Raw genomic sequence first — 15305 nt, forward strand, 5'->3', positions numbered from 1 at the left:
AGACAACTGGCATACAGTGTGAGTCGTGAGGTATATCTGTAACCGAAACATAGACAAACTAAGACATGCGTGCGCTTTTTAGATGTTCACTTCACGGATAGAAAAAGGGTGGCTTTTCTGCCTCGATGATTGATTACTTTGGGGTCTTCACTGCTATCTAATATGAATGGAAAATTGAAGACTCTTAAGTCGTACAGGTAAAGGGAGATAACAATTGCCTGGACCTGGTCTGTCTTGGTTACTCCCACGACTCCGTTTGCTCTGGGCGTTTTTGTGAAGGTTCTCCACGTTCTGTAGGCTCCTTATTTCCAACTTGTTGTTGCTCGCAAGGTATTGATGGCCGTCGGGGTTCAGGCGATAGTCACCATAGTGGTAACGGGGACTTGCCCTTGAGTGTAGAGTCCTGTGTTGTTGGTCCTCATTTCTGCCTTCCGTCTGTTACAGGGGAAAGCATAGTCTTATAAACATAATCCCCACCCACAACAACAACATCAACATCAACAACAATAACATCAACAACAACAACACCAACAACATCAACAACAACAACACCAACACCATCAACAACAACAACAACAACAATAACGACAATAACAACAGCAACAACAACAACAACAACAACATCAACAGCAAAAACAACAACAACAACAACAACAACAACAGCAACAACAAAAGCAACAACAACGATAGCAAGAAAAAAACCTTTTAACAAAACAACAACAATAAAACAACCGTGTTCGCACATAAACTCCTACTTCTCTTGTTTCCTCTGGTACTATAACCAACAGAAAAACAAGAATGATACGCTATTGAACATGTTTAATTTAAACACAACAAAACGTTCATGAGTATGTTGTTACACTTGCCTTCATATAAACTGGTCATTGGTCTGATGTACTCGTGAACAGCTTGTTTTGATTAAATTCAAACTTTCCAATAGCAAAACATTCTTGTTGTTGATTGTTGATTTTTGAACATTAGCAGTCGATTTCTTTTTAATGTATGATTCGGTGCATTGTAACTTCTCTCATCAGGTGTCTGTAGTCAGACATTAAATGAACAGTTGGTGATTAAGGAGGACTGTTGTCACCACTATAGATGTCTTAATTATTGGTGTACGGTTTGAGTACATTGCTACAGCCAAAACTGCACTTACATATTTCAAGGTATTTATACAACTATTGCAATTTAACAGAGAGTTACGGCGGTAAATAACAGAATCCTTACTGTCAGAAATTGAGCAAATTCTATTTTTATCATAGTTCTGTTGTAAGTTTGCATTTCAATGAATGATGTTACCTAACTGCACTATTTTTCTGTTCTGACTCTGGCCCTAATAGCTTTTTTTCATAGTATTCGTCATTTTCGTTAACATGAATATCGTACCTGCTTTATATAAACACTTAGCCATTATGCTGACATTACTATGTTTTTTTTAAATTTTATTTTTGTTATCTCAGTTGCATGCAGGCTGCTTCAATCCTGTCTTTTTTGCCTCTTTTTTAATTTTTCTTTTAACATTTAGTCAAGTTTTGACTAAATGTTTTAAAATAGAGGGGGAATCGAGACGAGGGTCGTGGTGTATGTGTGTGTGTGTATGTGTATGTGTGTGTGTGTGTGTGTGTGTGTGTGTGTGCGCGCGCGTGTGTATGTATGTGTGTGTGTGTGTGTATGTGTGTGTGTGTGTGTGTGTGTGCGCGCGCGTGTGTGTGTGTGTGTGTGTGTGTGTGTGTCTGTCTGTGTGTCTGTATGTGCGTGTGTGAGTGTGTAGAGCGATTTAGACAAAACTACAAGACCGATCTTTATGAAATTTGACATGAGAGTTCCTAAGAATGATATCCCCGGACATGTTTTCATTTTTTCGATAACTACCTTTGATTACGTCATATCCGGCTTTTTGTAAATGGTGAGGTGGCACTGTCACACCCTCAATTTTCAATCAAATTGATTGACATTTTGGCAAAGCAATCTTCGACAAAGGCCAAACTTTTGTATTGCATTTCAGCTTGGTGGCTTAAAAACTAATTAATGAGTTTGGTCATTAAACATTGGAAACTTGTAATTAAACTTATTTTTGTATTAAACGATCCAAAAAAAATGTCATCTTATTCTTCGTCATTTTCTGATTCCAAAAACATATACATATATGTTACATTTGGATTACAAACAAGCTCTGAAAATTAAAAATATGAAAATTATGATTAAATTAAATTTTCCGAAATCGATTTAAAAACAATTACATCTTATTCCTTGGCGGTCCCTGATTCCTGTCCGAAATCGATTTAAAAACAATTACATCTTATTCCTTGGCGGTCCCTGATTCCCAAAACATATAGCTATGATATGTTTGGATTAAAAACAAATTCAGTAAGCTAAAACGAATAGACATACAGAAAAGCGTGTTATTCTGCTCAGCGCGACCACTACCGCACTATTCTGCATGGCTTGTCGATTTCACTGCCTTTGCCACGAGCGGTGGACCGACGAAACTTGGAGTATGTGGTCTTGGTGAAAAAAGCAGTGCGTTCAGTTTCATTCTGTGAGTTTGACAGCTTGACTAAATGTTGTTATTTCGCCTTATGCCACTTGTTTTTACATTTAGTCAAGTTTTGATTAAATGTTTTAACATAGAAGGGGAATCGAGACGTGGGTCGTGGTGTATGTGTGTGTGTGTGTGGGTGTGGGTGTCTGTCTGTGCGTGTGTGTGTGTGTGTGTGTGTGTGTGTGTGTGTGTGTGTGTGTAGAGCGATTTAGAGTAAACTACTGGACCGATCTTTATGAAATTTTACATGAGAGTTCCTGGGTATAATATCCCCAGACGTTTTTTTTCCATTTTTTCCATAAATGTCTTTTATGACGTCATATCCGGCTTTTTACAAAAGTTGAGACGGCACTGTCACACCCTCATTTTTCAATCAAATTGATTGACATTTTGGCCAAGCAATCTTCGACGAAGGCCGGACTTTGGTTTTGCATTTCAGCTTGGAGGCTTAAAATTAATTGATGACTTTGGTCATTAAAAATCTGAAAATTGTAATTACAATTTTTTTTTATAAAATAATCCAAAATTACGTTCATCTTGTTCTTCATCATTTTCTGATTCCAAAAACATATAAATATGTTATATTCGGATTAAAAACAAGCTCTGAAAATTAAAATATAAAAATGATGATAAATATAAAATGTCCGAAATCGATTTAAAAACAATTTCATCTTATTCCTTGTCGGTTCCTGATTCTAAAAACACATATATATGATATGTTTGGATTAAAAACACGCTCCGAAGGTTAAAGCGAAGAGAGGTACAGAAAAGCGTGCTATGCAGCACAGCGCAACCACTACAACACTAAACAGGCTCGTTAATTTCACTGCCTTTTGCACGAGCGGCGGACTACGGTCATTGTGAAAAAATGCAGTGCGTTCAGTTTCATTCTGTGAGTTCCACAGCTTGACTAAATGTAGTAATTTCGTGTTTGTTGTTGTTGGCGGGGAGCATCCTTCTTTATTGATATTTTTTTTCTGTTTCTTTTTTCTGCTTTTTATATTAATGTTTCTACTTTAAATATACATATAGCATTAACAATACTACATTATTTCTAAATGTATTTTAAACAACTTTTTTGTCTCTTACCAGTTCGCTCCCTTGCCCATCGTAAGCAAGCTTACGATGCCCCCCCTGTAGTTTTCCACTGACCAATTATCTAATTATAATTTTTTTTTTTTTTTTACATTGGATGGGTCGGACAGTGGATAAACTCATATTTAAGACACACTTTATGACTGAAACAAGCTGGGTTTTTGTTATAAGTTAGTTATAGAAATGCATTATTAGGCAACAAAAAAAAAGTCTGTTAACGGTAACATAGGCCAAAAAAATAGGGTCGGTAGGTCGGGACTTTTTTTTAATTTTTTTTTTATTTCCCCAAAACATATTTTTAAGTTATTTTGCCAAAAAACAAAGCCCCTTTTTTTTCACATTTTTATTTTTTTTCCAATTTTTTTTTCCAATTTTTTTTGGTGTGTGTGTGTTGTTTTTTACCAAATGCCAAACAAAAGTCTAGGGTCGCGCGAAAAAATAGGGTCAGTCAGGATACCGTAAACAGAATATTTTTTTTGGGGGGGGCCTTAGGCATGAAACGTCCAACTTTGAAATTTGGGTGGGGGTATTCAGGTGACAATAACTTTTTTGTTTATCAACAAAACTCTATAAAACTTTGCTATGTTATGTTAAATGAATGCCCACACAGACTAGTTAGCAGCATATCTAAAATAAACTGAACACAAAAAAATTTCTTCTTTGTGTTTGTCACGTGTTCCAAAAAATGGGCGTACAATTTTTAACAAAAATCATGTTGTCACCCCCATAAAAAAATTTACCTTTAAAGATAGCACAATTCTCTTTGCAAATATGAACAGCTTATTCATTTTCCTTTCATTTGATGTATAACTTTCTATATTTCATTTAGAATATGACCCCAGATAGCCACTCGGCAAGTAGGCACCAACAGCACTGTAAAATATGCCCTAAAACCCCCAAACTGGTAAGAGATAACAATTCCCTCTCAAAAATGCATACAATATCCAGAGGGGAACCATATCTAGAAATACCAACACACATTTTGATTATCACAATCAAATAATTTACATAACTTATTAGTGCCTTGGAACTTTGTGAATTTTCAAACATGTCCAAAAAACCTTCCTTTACGGTAATTTCTAATAATCATATTAAATTTGCAATTCACTTTATCCTCAACGCATTTTCAAATGAACATAATTTTCGGGCAAAATGTTAAAGCAAGTTCAATATAATCAATTTCGTTCTCACAGTAAGTACAACAATTTCTCGAGAAAATACCTATTTAAAACAATAACATATTTGTGGGGTAAATATTGTGCAATATTTTCCATTGTTACTTTCGCAATCTTGTTTCAGTGGTTACTTTGTTTACCATTAACCACTGCTGTTTTCCCGGCCTGAAATTAAATGTATTTTCCCAAAATTTAACTACATGTATAACCGGCTCCACATATTTTTCCTTCATAATTAATTTGCAAAATTGACAAGGCTTACTCAGATTCTTTAAACCGTTAAATCTACATACATTTCGATTTGCAGAGCGTAGAGCTGCTGCTCTGTGAAGGAAATCAAACAGCTAACAACTGAGTCATGCCGAGTTAGCATTTGTTCCTTCCACGATACACGGAAGCCAACCAGATACACGCGGAAAGTGTATTACACGGAGTTTGTTTTTTTTCTTTTTTTCCTTCTTCTCTTTTTTTTCTCTTTTTACATTTAGTCAAGTTTTGACTAAATGTTTTAACGTAGAGGGGGAATCGAGAGGAGGGTAGTGGTGTATGTGCGTGCGTGCGTGTGTGTGTGTGTCTGTGTGTAGAGCGATTCAGACTAAACTACTGGACCAATCTTTATGAAATTTGACATGAGAGTTCCTGAATATGAAATCCTTAGAGGTTTTTTTCATTTTTTTGATAAATGTCTTTTATGACGTCATATCCGGCTTTTCGTGAAAGTTGAGGCGGCACTGTCACGCTCTCATTTTTCAACCAAATTGGTTGAAATTTTGGTCAAGTAATCTTCGACAAAGCCTGGACTTCGGTATTGCATTTCAGCTTGGTGGCTTAAAAATTAATTGATGACTTTGGTCATTAAAAATCTGAAAATTGTAAAAATAAAAAAAAATTATAAAACGATCCAAATTTACGTTCATCTTATTTTCCATCATTTTCGGATTCCAAAAACATATAAATATGTTATATTTGGATTAAAAACAAGCTCTGAAAATTAAATATATAAAAATTATTATTAAAATTAAATTATCGAAATCAATTTAAAAACACTTTTATCTTTTTCCTTGTCGGTTCCTGATTCCAAAAACATATAGATATGATATGTTTGGATTAAAAACACGCTCAGAAAGTTAAAACAAAGAGAGGTACAGAAAAGCGTGCTATCCTTCTCAGCGCAACTACTACCCCGCTCTTCTTGTCAATTTCACTGCCTTTGCCATGAGCGGTGGACTGACGATGCTACGAGTATACGGTCTTGCTGAAAAATGGCATTGCGTTCAGTTTCATTCTGTGAGTTTGACAGCTACTTGACTAAATATTGTATTTTCGCCTTACGCGACTTGTTTTCTCTCTTTTTTCGCTTTTGAACCTCAGTTACAATATGACTCGCTATGAGTATGATACTGTGAGCGATGCTGAACAGTTTAAACATAAACAGATTGGGTTAAAAATAGCAATAATATCATTCTTACGTTTAACATGGACAATCTTCGAAAATGTACAATATTTTCAATCAATTATAATTTAGCTATAATTCTCTCCGTGAACAGGCATTTGCACACTTTCTCTCTTTCTCTATCCTCTCTCTCCCCATCCTCTCTCTCTCTCTCTCCTCTCTTCTCTCCCTCTCTCTCTTTCTCTATCTTTAATCGTCCTCTCTCTCTCCCCCTCTCCCTCTCTCTCTCTCTCTCACCCTCCCTGCCTCTCTCTCTCTCTCTCTCTCTCTCTCTCTCTCTCTCTCTCCTCTCTCTCTCTCTCTCTCTCTCTCTCTCTCTCTCTCTCTCTCTGATACTGTGAGCGATGCTGAACAGTTTAAACATAAACCCTGCCACTCTCTCTCTCTCTCTCTCTCTCTCTGATACTGTGAGCGATGCTGAACAGTTTAAACATAAACAGATTGGGTTATAAATAGCAATAATATCTCCCGCAGTGGGGCACTGCGGTTATGAAATTAAAAGCCCCTCCTGTTTTTGGAACCGCAGGAGCTTTCTAGTTTGCTGTTAGGTAGATTTTTGGTTCCTCTTTCCTGTCATGCTCTCTTTTTCTTCATGAATTCTTTTCTTTTTTCTGCCTTCTTGCTCATTCACCTGTATTTTTTCCAAACATCTCTTCTCTTGCCGCTTGTCTCGCGATTCATGTATAGTTTAATCTGTTAGTGTTCTGATGTAAGTCCAGCAGTAGATAGGTTAAGCCTATTTTTAACATACTGGAAACTGGTAATCTTCCAGTAGGTATTAATTTAGTTTTACTAAAGCCTGCTGGGACACAAGTAATGGGTTAGTGCATTTGTAAACAGGAATCGCTTGACAAGTGGCCCCCTTCATCCCCCCCTTCCTCGTCCTGATATGGCTCTGCGTAGTCGGCTGGACGTTAAGCAACAAATAAACAAACAAACAAACAAGCAATAATATCATTCTTTCGTTTAACATGGAAAATCTTCGAAAATCTCCCTCTCTCGCTCTCTCTCCCCCACCCCTCCCTTCGCTCTTTCTCTCCCTCTCTCTCTTTCTCGCACCCTCCCTCTCTCTCCCTCTCTCCTTCTCCCCCTCTCTCTCTCTCTCTCTCTTCCTCTCTCAATCTCTCTCTCTCTCTCTCTCTCTCTCTCTCTCTCTCTCTCCCTCTTTCTCTCTCCCTCCCTCACTCTCCCTCCCTCACTCTCTCTCTCTCTATTACCATGGTTGTGTTTAAATGAATTAATAATAATGATATATTTTGCTGTTCGTGATAATTGTTTTCATCATTGGTTCACCTGAGTTAATACATTGACATTTGCAGCAAGTCATTTACAATAGCATGATAGTACTGGGTTTCTCAGTCAAAAAGCCGAATAGAGAGCTCTCTTTCAAATATACAATTTGGGTCAAAGCCTTCTCTGTATTTGTATATACTTACTGACATTTTTGCAACATAATATTTTTTATAGTTTGGTCCTGTTGCTTGTTCGGTTGAAAACCAAATAATACGTCAGTTTCTTTTAATTTTATCTGTGAACCTGTTTTTATATAAATTTGCTTTTCTACGTTCTTCCAAACAATTGATATTCTTGGGCATTTAAAGAAAAAAGTGTTCAATGAAATCAATATCTTCATACAGACTACAGCGATTGTTTTCACGTTTTTTTCATTTTGTGTAGTAAGATATTAGTGGGGTAGATATTATGCAATATCTTCCAGTGAAGTAGCCTTAATCGCTCTTCCTTGGTGCAATTGTTTGCTATCATCCAATGATATCTTTCTATTTTATAGTTATATTTATTCATCCAAAAATGTATTGAGCAAGGAGTACTTGCTTTTTGTTTGGTAAGTAGTGATCTACATTTTTTGGGAGTCCAGTTTTTAAGAGATTGAGGTTCTAGAGAGACAGTCGCTTCTTGACTTTGGTTATTGTCAGCTCGCAATGATTGCGCAATGAGCGCGGTTCGCATTGCATTATAATCAAACAGCTGAGCAGGGTAGTCCTCGATTTTTTCTGCAATACGTGCGAGTGGCAATAATCCCTATTCCAAGATACTGTCTGTCATGTATGGGCATTGGTTTATCGTGCTTTGACTCAAATGCATCTTCGAAAACGATGAATGGCCTCAATAGTTGCAGATCATTGTTTTGGAAACAAGTGTTATTGACTTGGCTTGACAATAAAAGTGTTTTCTGTGAAAAGTATGATTTTGCACCAGTAATATTAAAGGACCAATGCATTTGGAACAATATGAATATTCAATTTAAACATAAATGCCTATTTTTTAAAAGATTTTATTAAACATAATATTTCATTTGTAAAGGATGTTATGAATGAAAATGGTATTATTATTTCTTTTGAAGATTTATGTCAAAAAGTGGGTTATAAACCATCCAGACAGTTTGAATACAATGCATTATGCACAGCACTTAAATCCAGACGTACAGACACATTACCATATCAATATTTTACATTGCAGGATTTCATTGTTAACGGTGGTAATATAACAGCAAAGTTTATTAGAAAATGTTTAGTTGATTTTGATGTCCAGATTCCGAGTGCCTGTGATTTTTGGAAACGAAAACATAATGTAGATTTGGATAAGAGAAACTGGTTACTGGCCGTTAACAGCACAAAAGAAGAAAGATTACGTCTGCTGCACTGGAAACTATTACATAGAATATATCCAACCAATATTTTATTAAACAAAATGGGATTACGAACATCGAATAAGTGTGAAGTTTGTAATGAATTAGACACCCTTGAACATTTCTTTTTTAGTTGCCAAGAGGTGATGAAGGGTTGGAAAATATGTAAAGATTTTGTTCATAAGAAAATACATGTTGCCATCATTGAAGAAAATGTTTTTTTTTGTTATTTTAGGGAAAGTTTGAAAAGTGATTATATTTACTTTGTGAATTATTGTATTTTAATTACCAAAATGACCATTGGAGAATTTAGATATGGGAAAAAGTTAGATTTGGGTGTATCATTGGAAACTGAGCTGAACATTAGGAATAAATTTATGTTATGATTACTTTTATGTATTTATTTATTTAAACATATTAGTTTACTGATAAAGTTTGTTGATTTAAAAATGTACACATTTGACTGAGTAAAGAAAAGACCTATGAAGGTTTGCCCCAAGCCACACACACACACAAAAATAAAAAAAAATAAAAAAAATAACGCAAAAAATAATTGTAGTAGCAAACCTGCATGCAACTGAGGTTAAAAAAAAAAAGAAGAAAAAAAAAGAGTGGCAATAATCCCTTGTCTGTCCATATATCTTGGACGTAATTTATGTATGCATTTGTCCATCTCTTGGAGAACGGAGGTCTATTTCTGTACATTATCTCTTTGCTATTCCAGAGACAGGTATATTTGAATTCAGTATTGGACAGGTATATATTTCTGAATTCAAGCCATTTAATTAGACATGATTTCCAGAATTTAGATTTTACTTTTTCGAGTCCTAAAAATGTTTTTGGATTAGCAGTAGCATTGAGGCAGCAAAGGTTTATTAAAGATGTAGGTTGGTATTAATTTTCATTTGGCAGATGTGTCTATTTTTAACTGAGTTATCCATGTCATCATAAAGGAGGCTTGCATATCTATTATGTTTATTATATTACAACCTCCATTCTCCCCTACGTTGCACATTACACATCTTTTTATCTTTTCAAAGGCTCGCGTATTTGTGTACTTCTTTTTCCATAAAAATCGAAATAAGATTGTATTTACTTTCTGTAGGATAGTGGCTGGAGCACTTAAAGCTTGCATTGGGTATACAAATTGTGAAATCAAGAAACTTTTAACAACACATAATTTGCCTGTGATACTAAGGTTTCTTTTAGACCAAAAGCTTATAATTCTTTTTATTTTTTCGATTCTTTCCGACCAATTCTCATTTATGTCTGATGCAGTGACATCATTTTTAAAGAGTATACCTAAAATCTGTAGTTGTTTTTTTTTCCATTTTAAGTCACAGTGATGTCCTCTGCTGTCCTTTTGGGATCCTAGCCACATTGCTTCCGTTTTGTTTTTATTAATTTTTAGTTGTGATATTTTCGTGAAATCAGTGACAAGCTTCATTGCATTTTCCAGATCTTGTTTTCCTTGTAATAGCATGCTAATGTTGTCAGCGTACATTGCTAATTTTTATCATATCGATTGAGTTGTTAGTCTCTATCTGGGACCGAGGTAATCGAAGTCCGTGTATGCTTGGATCGTTTCTAATCTTTATTGCAAGAATTTCCAGTCCGAGAATGAAGGCCATTGGCGAAAACGGGCAGCATTGGCGAATTCCTGTCTCAATCGGGAATGGTTCGGAAATCCAACCAAGGTAGTTAATACTACTTTCGGTCTCATTTGTGAGAACTTTTTGCACGGAGTTAACACAGCTCACAAACCAGAGAACAGTTGACTTCGTGAATGGGAGCTAGTTTAGCAGCACAATTGACGACTGTCCATCGGGGAGAAAGGTCTCGATGTTAATCGCGCGGGAGGATACAATTCCCGGAGAGAATGCAGTAGAAGGTCCCAGCCCTTGTGTTTTCGGAGACGCGATCGTTAAAGCACTTTAACAGGTAACTTTAATAGGCATTCAAATATCGATATTTTTTGTATCGCGTAAGCTGAACCGATTAACATTGCAGAAACTAGTTTGTAGAGGACAGATTGTAAAAACAAGATGTCTGCTCTTCATGTTTGTGCAGTGCGTCCAGTAACCTGTCCATCAGAAGAGGATTGCGGCCAGATGCTGGGGAAGAAGAATAATCTGAGAAGCCGCCGAAGAGCTTATTTCTATGGATCAGTGTAGCTGAAGTTCGACGGGACTTTCACGAAGCTAGCAGTGAGGTTACAGTCCGGATAGTTCGACCACAGGACGAAGTGAACTGGTTAGGTCGAGATCGCAAGTCGGAGAATTAAGTACACCGCTACCTTTTTTCAAGTAAAGGACATATCGGCAATTTGTGTGTGTGCTCTTGCTGAGCTAAGCCATGTTCAGGGGAACCTATTTAATTAAAATATGATTAGTGTTTAGCATCTAGATCAGATGCTTGCCGCAGTCTGGTCAGAATCATAAGTCGTGTGTGACCAATCACATCTGTCTGTCACAGTTGCAGGGCGTGGCTAACATCGGTATGACCAATCACATCTGTGTTTTACAGTTACAGGGCGTGGCTAAAACTTTTCTGGTCAATTACATCTGTCTTCTACAGTTACAGGGCGTGGCTAAAACTGTGAACAGTGACTGTATTTTTTCTACTTACACACTTGCCGTGTGTTGGTATTATACTGTGGATATCGTGTGCCTTTGATTTCACAGACTGTGTGTGTGTGTTTTTCTGTCTACCTCAAGGGTAGCGATTTTGATACACTCAGGGTAATATTATGGTTAGTTTGTGAAAGGAATGTTCAAACCTGTCTTCAAACCTGTGAGTACCCTGTTTTGAATATCTAACCCTGATATCTTTCTATTCATGATCGTGTGTACATGTGTGTATGTATCATAACTGTATCCTTGAATTTACCCAATGCAGTAGAGGGAACGTATAATTGGAGTTGTTGTTTGTTCCCCAATGATAGCATATTAGCGCATTTACATTTATTCACTGCTGTACAAATGACCCTATATTCAAAGAATCGCGTAGGCTTACATCCAACCTTCTGCTGCATAACATTAAAGGGCAAAAACTCATTATTAACAGATACATCCTTTACTCGACAAACGCCTGCTTTAATCCAAACGCTAAAAAAAACAGCGTTTGGCCGCAATACATTATATCACTGCTGTTCCATAAACACGTATCACTTAACAACATTTCTCCACCTACTGCTCTCTGAATCATGTCCTTATTTTTCAACCCAAAAAATAACCCTTGTTTCCAAAATACATTTTTAATTAATCCCAATCCTTTAAAATTGTTTTCAGTGGTGTTAGAATGGAAACAACAGAACCTTTCACCAAGCTTCGAAAACATATGTATTGGTATCTGTTTCCATCTTTCCTGCTTTTCGTTCAATGCATTTGCAGCCAAGGACAACAAACAAGAGGACTGCATATCAATGACATCAATCATTTTTAAACCCCCATCAGGAAACTCTTGACACATCACTTTTATTTTATTTTTATCAAATGCCTTAGTGTTTGAAAATCGTTTTTTCCAAATAAATCTGTAAAACAAAGTATTTATCTCAGTCAATACCTTTTCGGGTATTACCAGTGCTTGCAACGGATAAATAATCTGCGATAACAAAATAGATTTCACAATGCATATTTTCCCAATGATACTACCATTTCGTTTAAACCATTTCACAATGTTGCGTCGTATATTTTCAATACGGCTTGTCCAGTTTTCTTCAATCTCAGAGACCGATGAGGAGCTACTGAAATAAATTCCCAAAATCTTAACTTGTGTAGTCCACCTTAACCCACACTCATTTTCATAACCATATTTATTACTGCCTAAGGCCATGATTTTCAGTTTTTTGTCTATTCATTGCCAAACCTGAGAATTTGGAAAATAGGTAACAAGGGTTAATGCGTTTTTTAACTCATCCATATCGTTCAGAAATAGGGTCACATCATCAGCATATAATAATATATTAAAAAACTCATAACTCATAACTCATAACATTTTATTGATCCAACAAAGGACATTAAATTGGTCATCAGCACAAATAGGTCATTAATTAATAATTATAAAAGAATAAGAGAAGAAAATTCATAAAACCCATGATAAAAATATCTAAAGTAATATATGTACAACTACCATACCCTTTTTTCTTGCACACATGACACACCGACACACCAGTTATTATAGTTATCATTAGTCTCTTTCGGCAGAGGCAGACCCTTAATTGAACCATCATTTCGATTTTTCAAGGCCAACATTTCTAATGCAAGAATGAAGGCCATCGGTGAAAACCGGCGTTCAATTCAATACATTCCGATAACCAGCCCATAAAACTAATAGAGCTTTCCGATCTATACAATAAAATATCTACCCATCTTACAAAGACGGCACCAAAATTAAATCGTTTAAATGCATACACAATAAACTCTTTGGAAATCGTGTCAATTGCAGCTTTATAGTCCAGTGCTACAAGAAACCCAGGTTTATTATATTCGTTTACATACGAAACTAAATCGTCTATTTGCCTGATCGCTGAGCTAATGGTCCGACCCTTCAAAAAACCGTACTGATCTTCACCAATAATATTTAAAATAAATTTAGATAGGCGAACTGAAAGAATCTTCGCCAATATTTTATAATCAGTGTTTAATAGTGAAATTGGCCTCCAATTATTAAGGTCGTCCCTCGGTAACTGTTTACCTTATGAATTAATATCATTATTGCCCGTTATTGTGCGACGGTTAATTCTCCCTTCAAGAAAGATGCATGAAAGGAATTCAATACCATGTATTTTACACCAGAACAACTTCATAAAGGAGGTTGTAATACCATCACATCCCGGGGAGGAACCGTTTTTCATATTTTTTTAAGGATGTCGATAATTCTGTTAAAGTGATCGGACTATCAATTCCTGTATTCTGCTGTTCTGTTAATTGTGGAACTTCAACACCATCCAAAAACTGTTCAACTACAATCACATTTTCATCAAACTCAATTTTTTTTTTGTATCTCCTTCTAAAAAACTGTACTTGTTCAGTCAAAATATCATCCTGATGTGTTATCACCTGACCATCTGCTTTAGCCAGACGATCCATAATTTTCGCGTTTGTGTGTGTCTTTTCCATATTGAGAAAATACTGTGTATTTAGTTTGGGCTCCCTTAGCTTCCTGTATTAAATAAATTTCCAGTTCTGCTTTTACTTTTTCCATCAACAATTCGTTATTATCTTGATCTAAAACAAGGGCTTTATCAATCCTATTCCAATTCTCCAACAATTCCACATGTCAATTAAACTTACATCTATTTTTTTCCTGACTGTACCGAATACAGAATTCTCTTATTTTAATCTTACACATGTCCCATTTAACGTGATCCTCCCTTATTTCATCTTGTATTTAAAATTTTTCCAACATCAAATTCAATTCATCAACAAAGACATGATCCTTTAACAAACTATCATTAAATTTCCAATATGATGGACCACGCTGAAATGAACATAATGTATGTTATGTTAACCGACCGATGGTCGGATTGTGCAACGGAACATATACTACAATCTCTAATATTATTTAGAACAGAATCGGTAACAAAAATATAATCCAATCTGCGAGCAATGAACGGATTTTTTTCTTGACCACATACATTACTATGGTTGTTTTATTTTATTTTTATTTTAATCACGAGTCAAATCATACCTCCAAGGCGGAAGACAGAAGGCACAACAGAAATGTTGCGCTCAGCAACATTGTTCCCTGAAACAGTCATAAAGGAAAATGAGCTATATATATAATTTCGTGTCAATATTCCAATGTGGTTTCTTCGTATTCATCTGTCTTTTTGGCAATTATTTCCTCTTTGCCAGTGTTTGTATCCATGGAAATGAATCACAGACAACAACGTTTGTCCAAACGAGTAGGTTTTTTCCAACATAAAAACAACTATGAAGTATACCTTGGAATAAATATCATATGTCATATTCATAGACAATATGAACGTTTAGATCAATCCAAATTACACCAATCAGAAGAATGTATGTTACAATTAAAATAATTAACTTTACATTTTCGATGCGCATCGATTAAGCACTAGAGCAATCAAAGAAATACATCAGATGGTAATATGTTGTTGTTTTGAAAATCTTCTCAAAATCGAAAGGACAGGATGTAAGGCTAGGCTTTGTCTAAAACCTCTATCCTTATGCATTACAGATCAGTCTATCTTTCCGCAAATACGAGAACGCCACAACCCTATGGAGCGCCTCAGACAGGCAGACACAGCGTTACGAAATATTTCTCCTGCCTTTACCTGTATCTTTTTCTCTGCTCAACTGTCCCTGCTCCTTGTCAACGCCTGGGAGACATGATCAGCCAATGATGTCTGTCAGCAGATTGTCAGCC

At 35.9% G+C, this 15305-nt stretch overlaps 1 protein-coding gene across 1 annotated transcript in view; it reads right to left on the minus strand.

Moving 5' to 3' along the window:
• The window catches only part of LOC138974539 (uncharacterized), a 16868-nt gene extending 1577 nt beyond the window's left edge, over positions 1–15291 (minus strand). Inside the window, exons 1-3 of the mRNA XM_070347253.1 lie at positions 15214–15291; positions 14604–14660; positions 225–435 (exon numbers count right to left, since the gene is read on the minus strand). Coding sequence (XP_070203354.1) covers positions 225–435; positions 14604–14654 — 262 coding nt within the window. The 5' untranslated portion in view covers positions 14655–14660; positions 15214–15291. The remainder of the gene's footprint in view (positions 1–224; positions 436–14603; positions 14661–15213) is intronic.
• Between the last annotated feature and the right edge of the window lie 14 nt (positions 15292–15305).

This window comes from Littorina saxatilis, linkage group LG8 (assembly GCF_037325665.1).
Source record: "Littorina saxatilis isolate snail1 linkage group LG8, US_GU_Lsax_2.0, whole genome shotgun sequence".
Lineage (NCBI taxonomy): Eukaryota > Metazoa > Mollusca > Gastropoda > Littorinimorpha > Littorinidae > Littorina > Littorina saxatilis.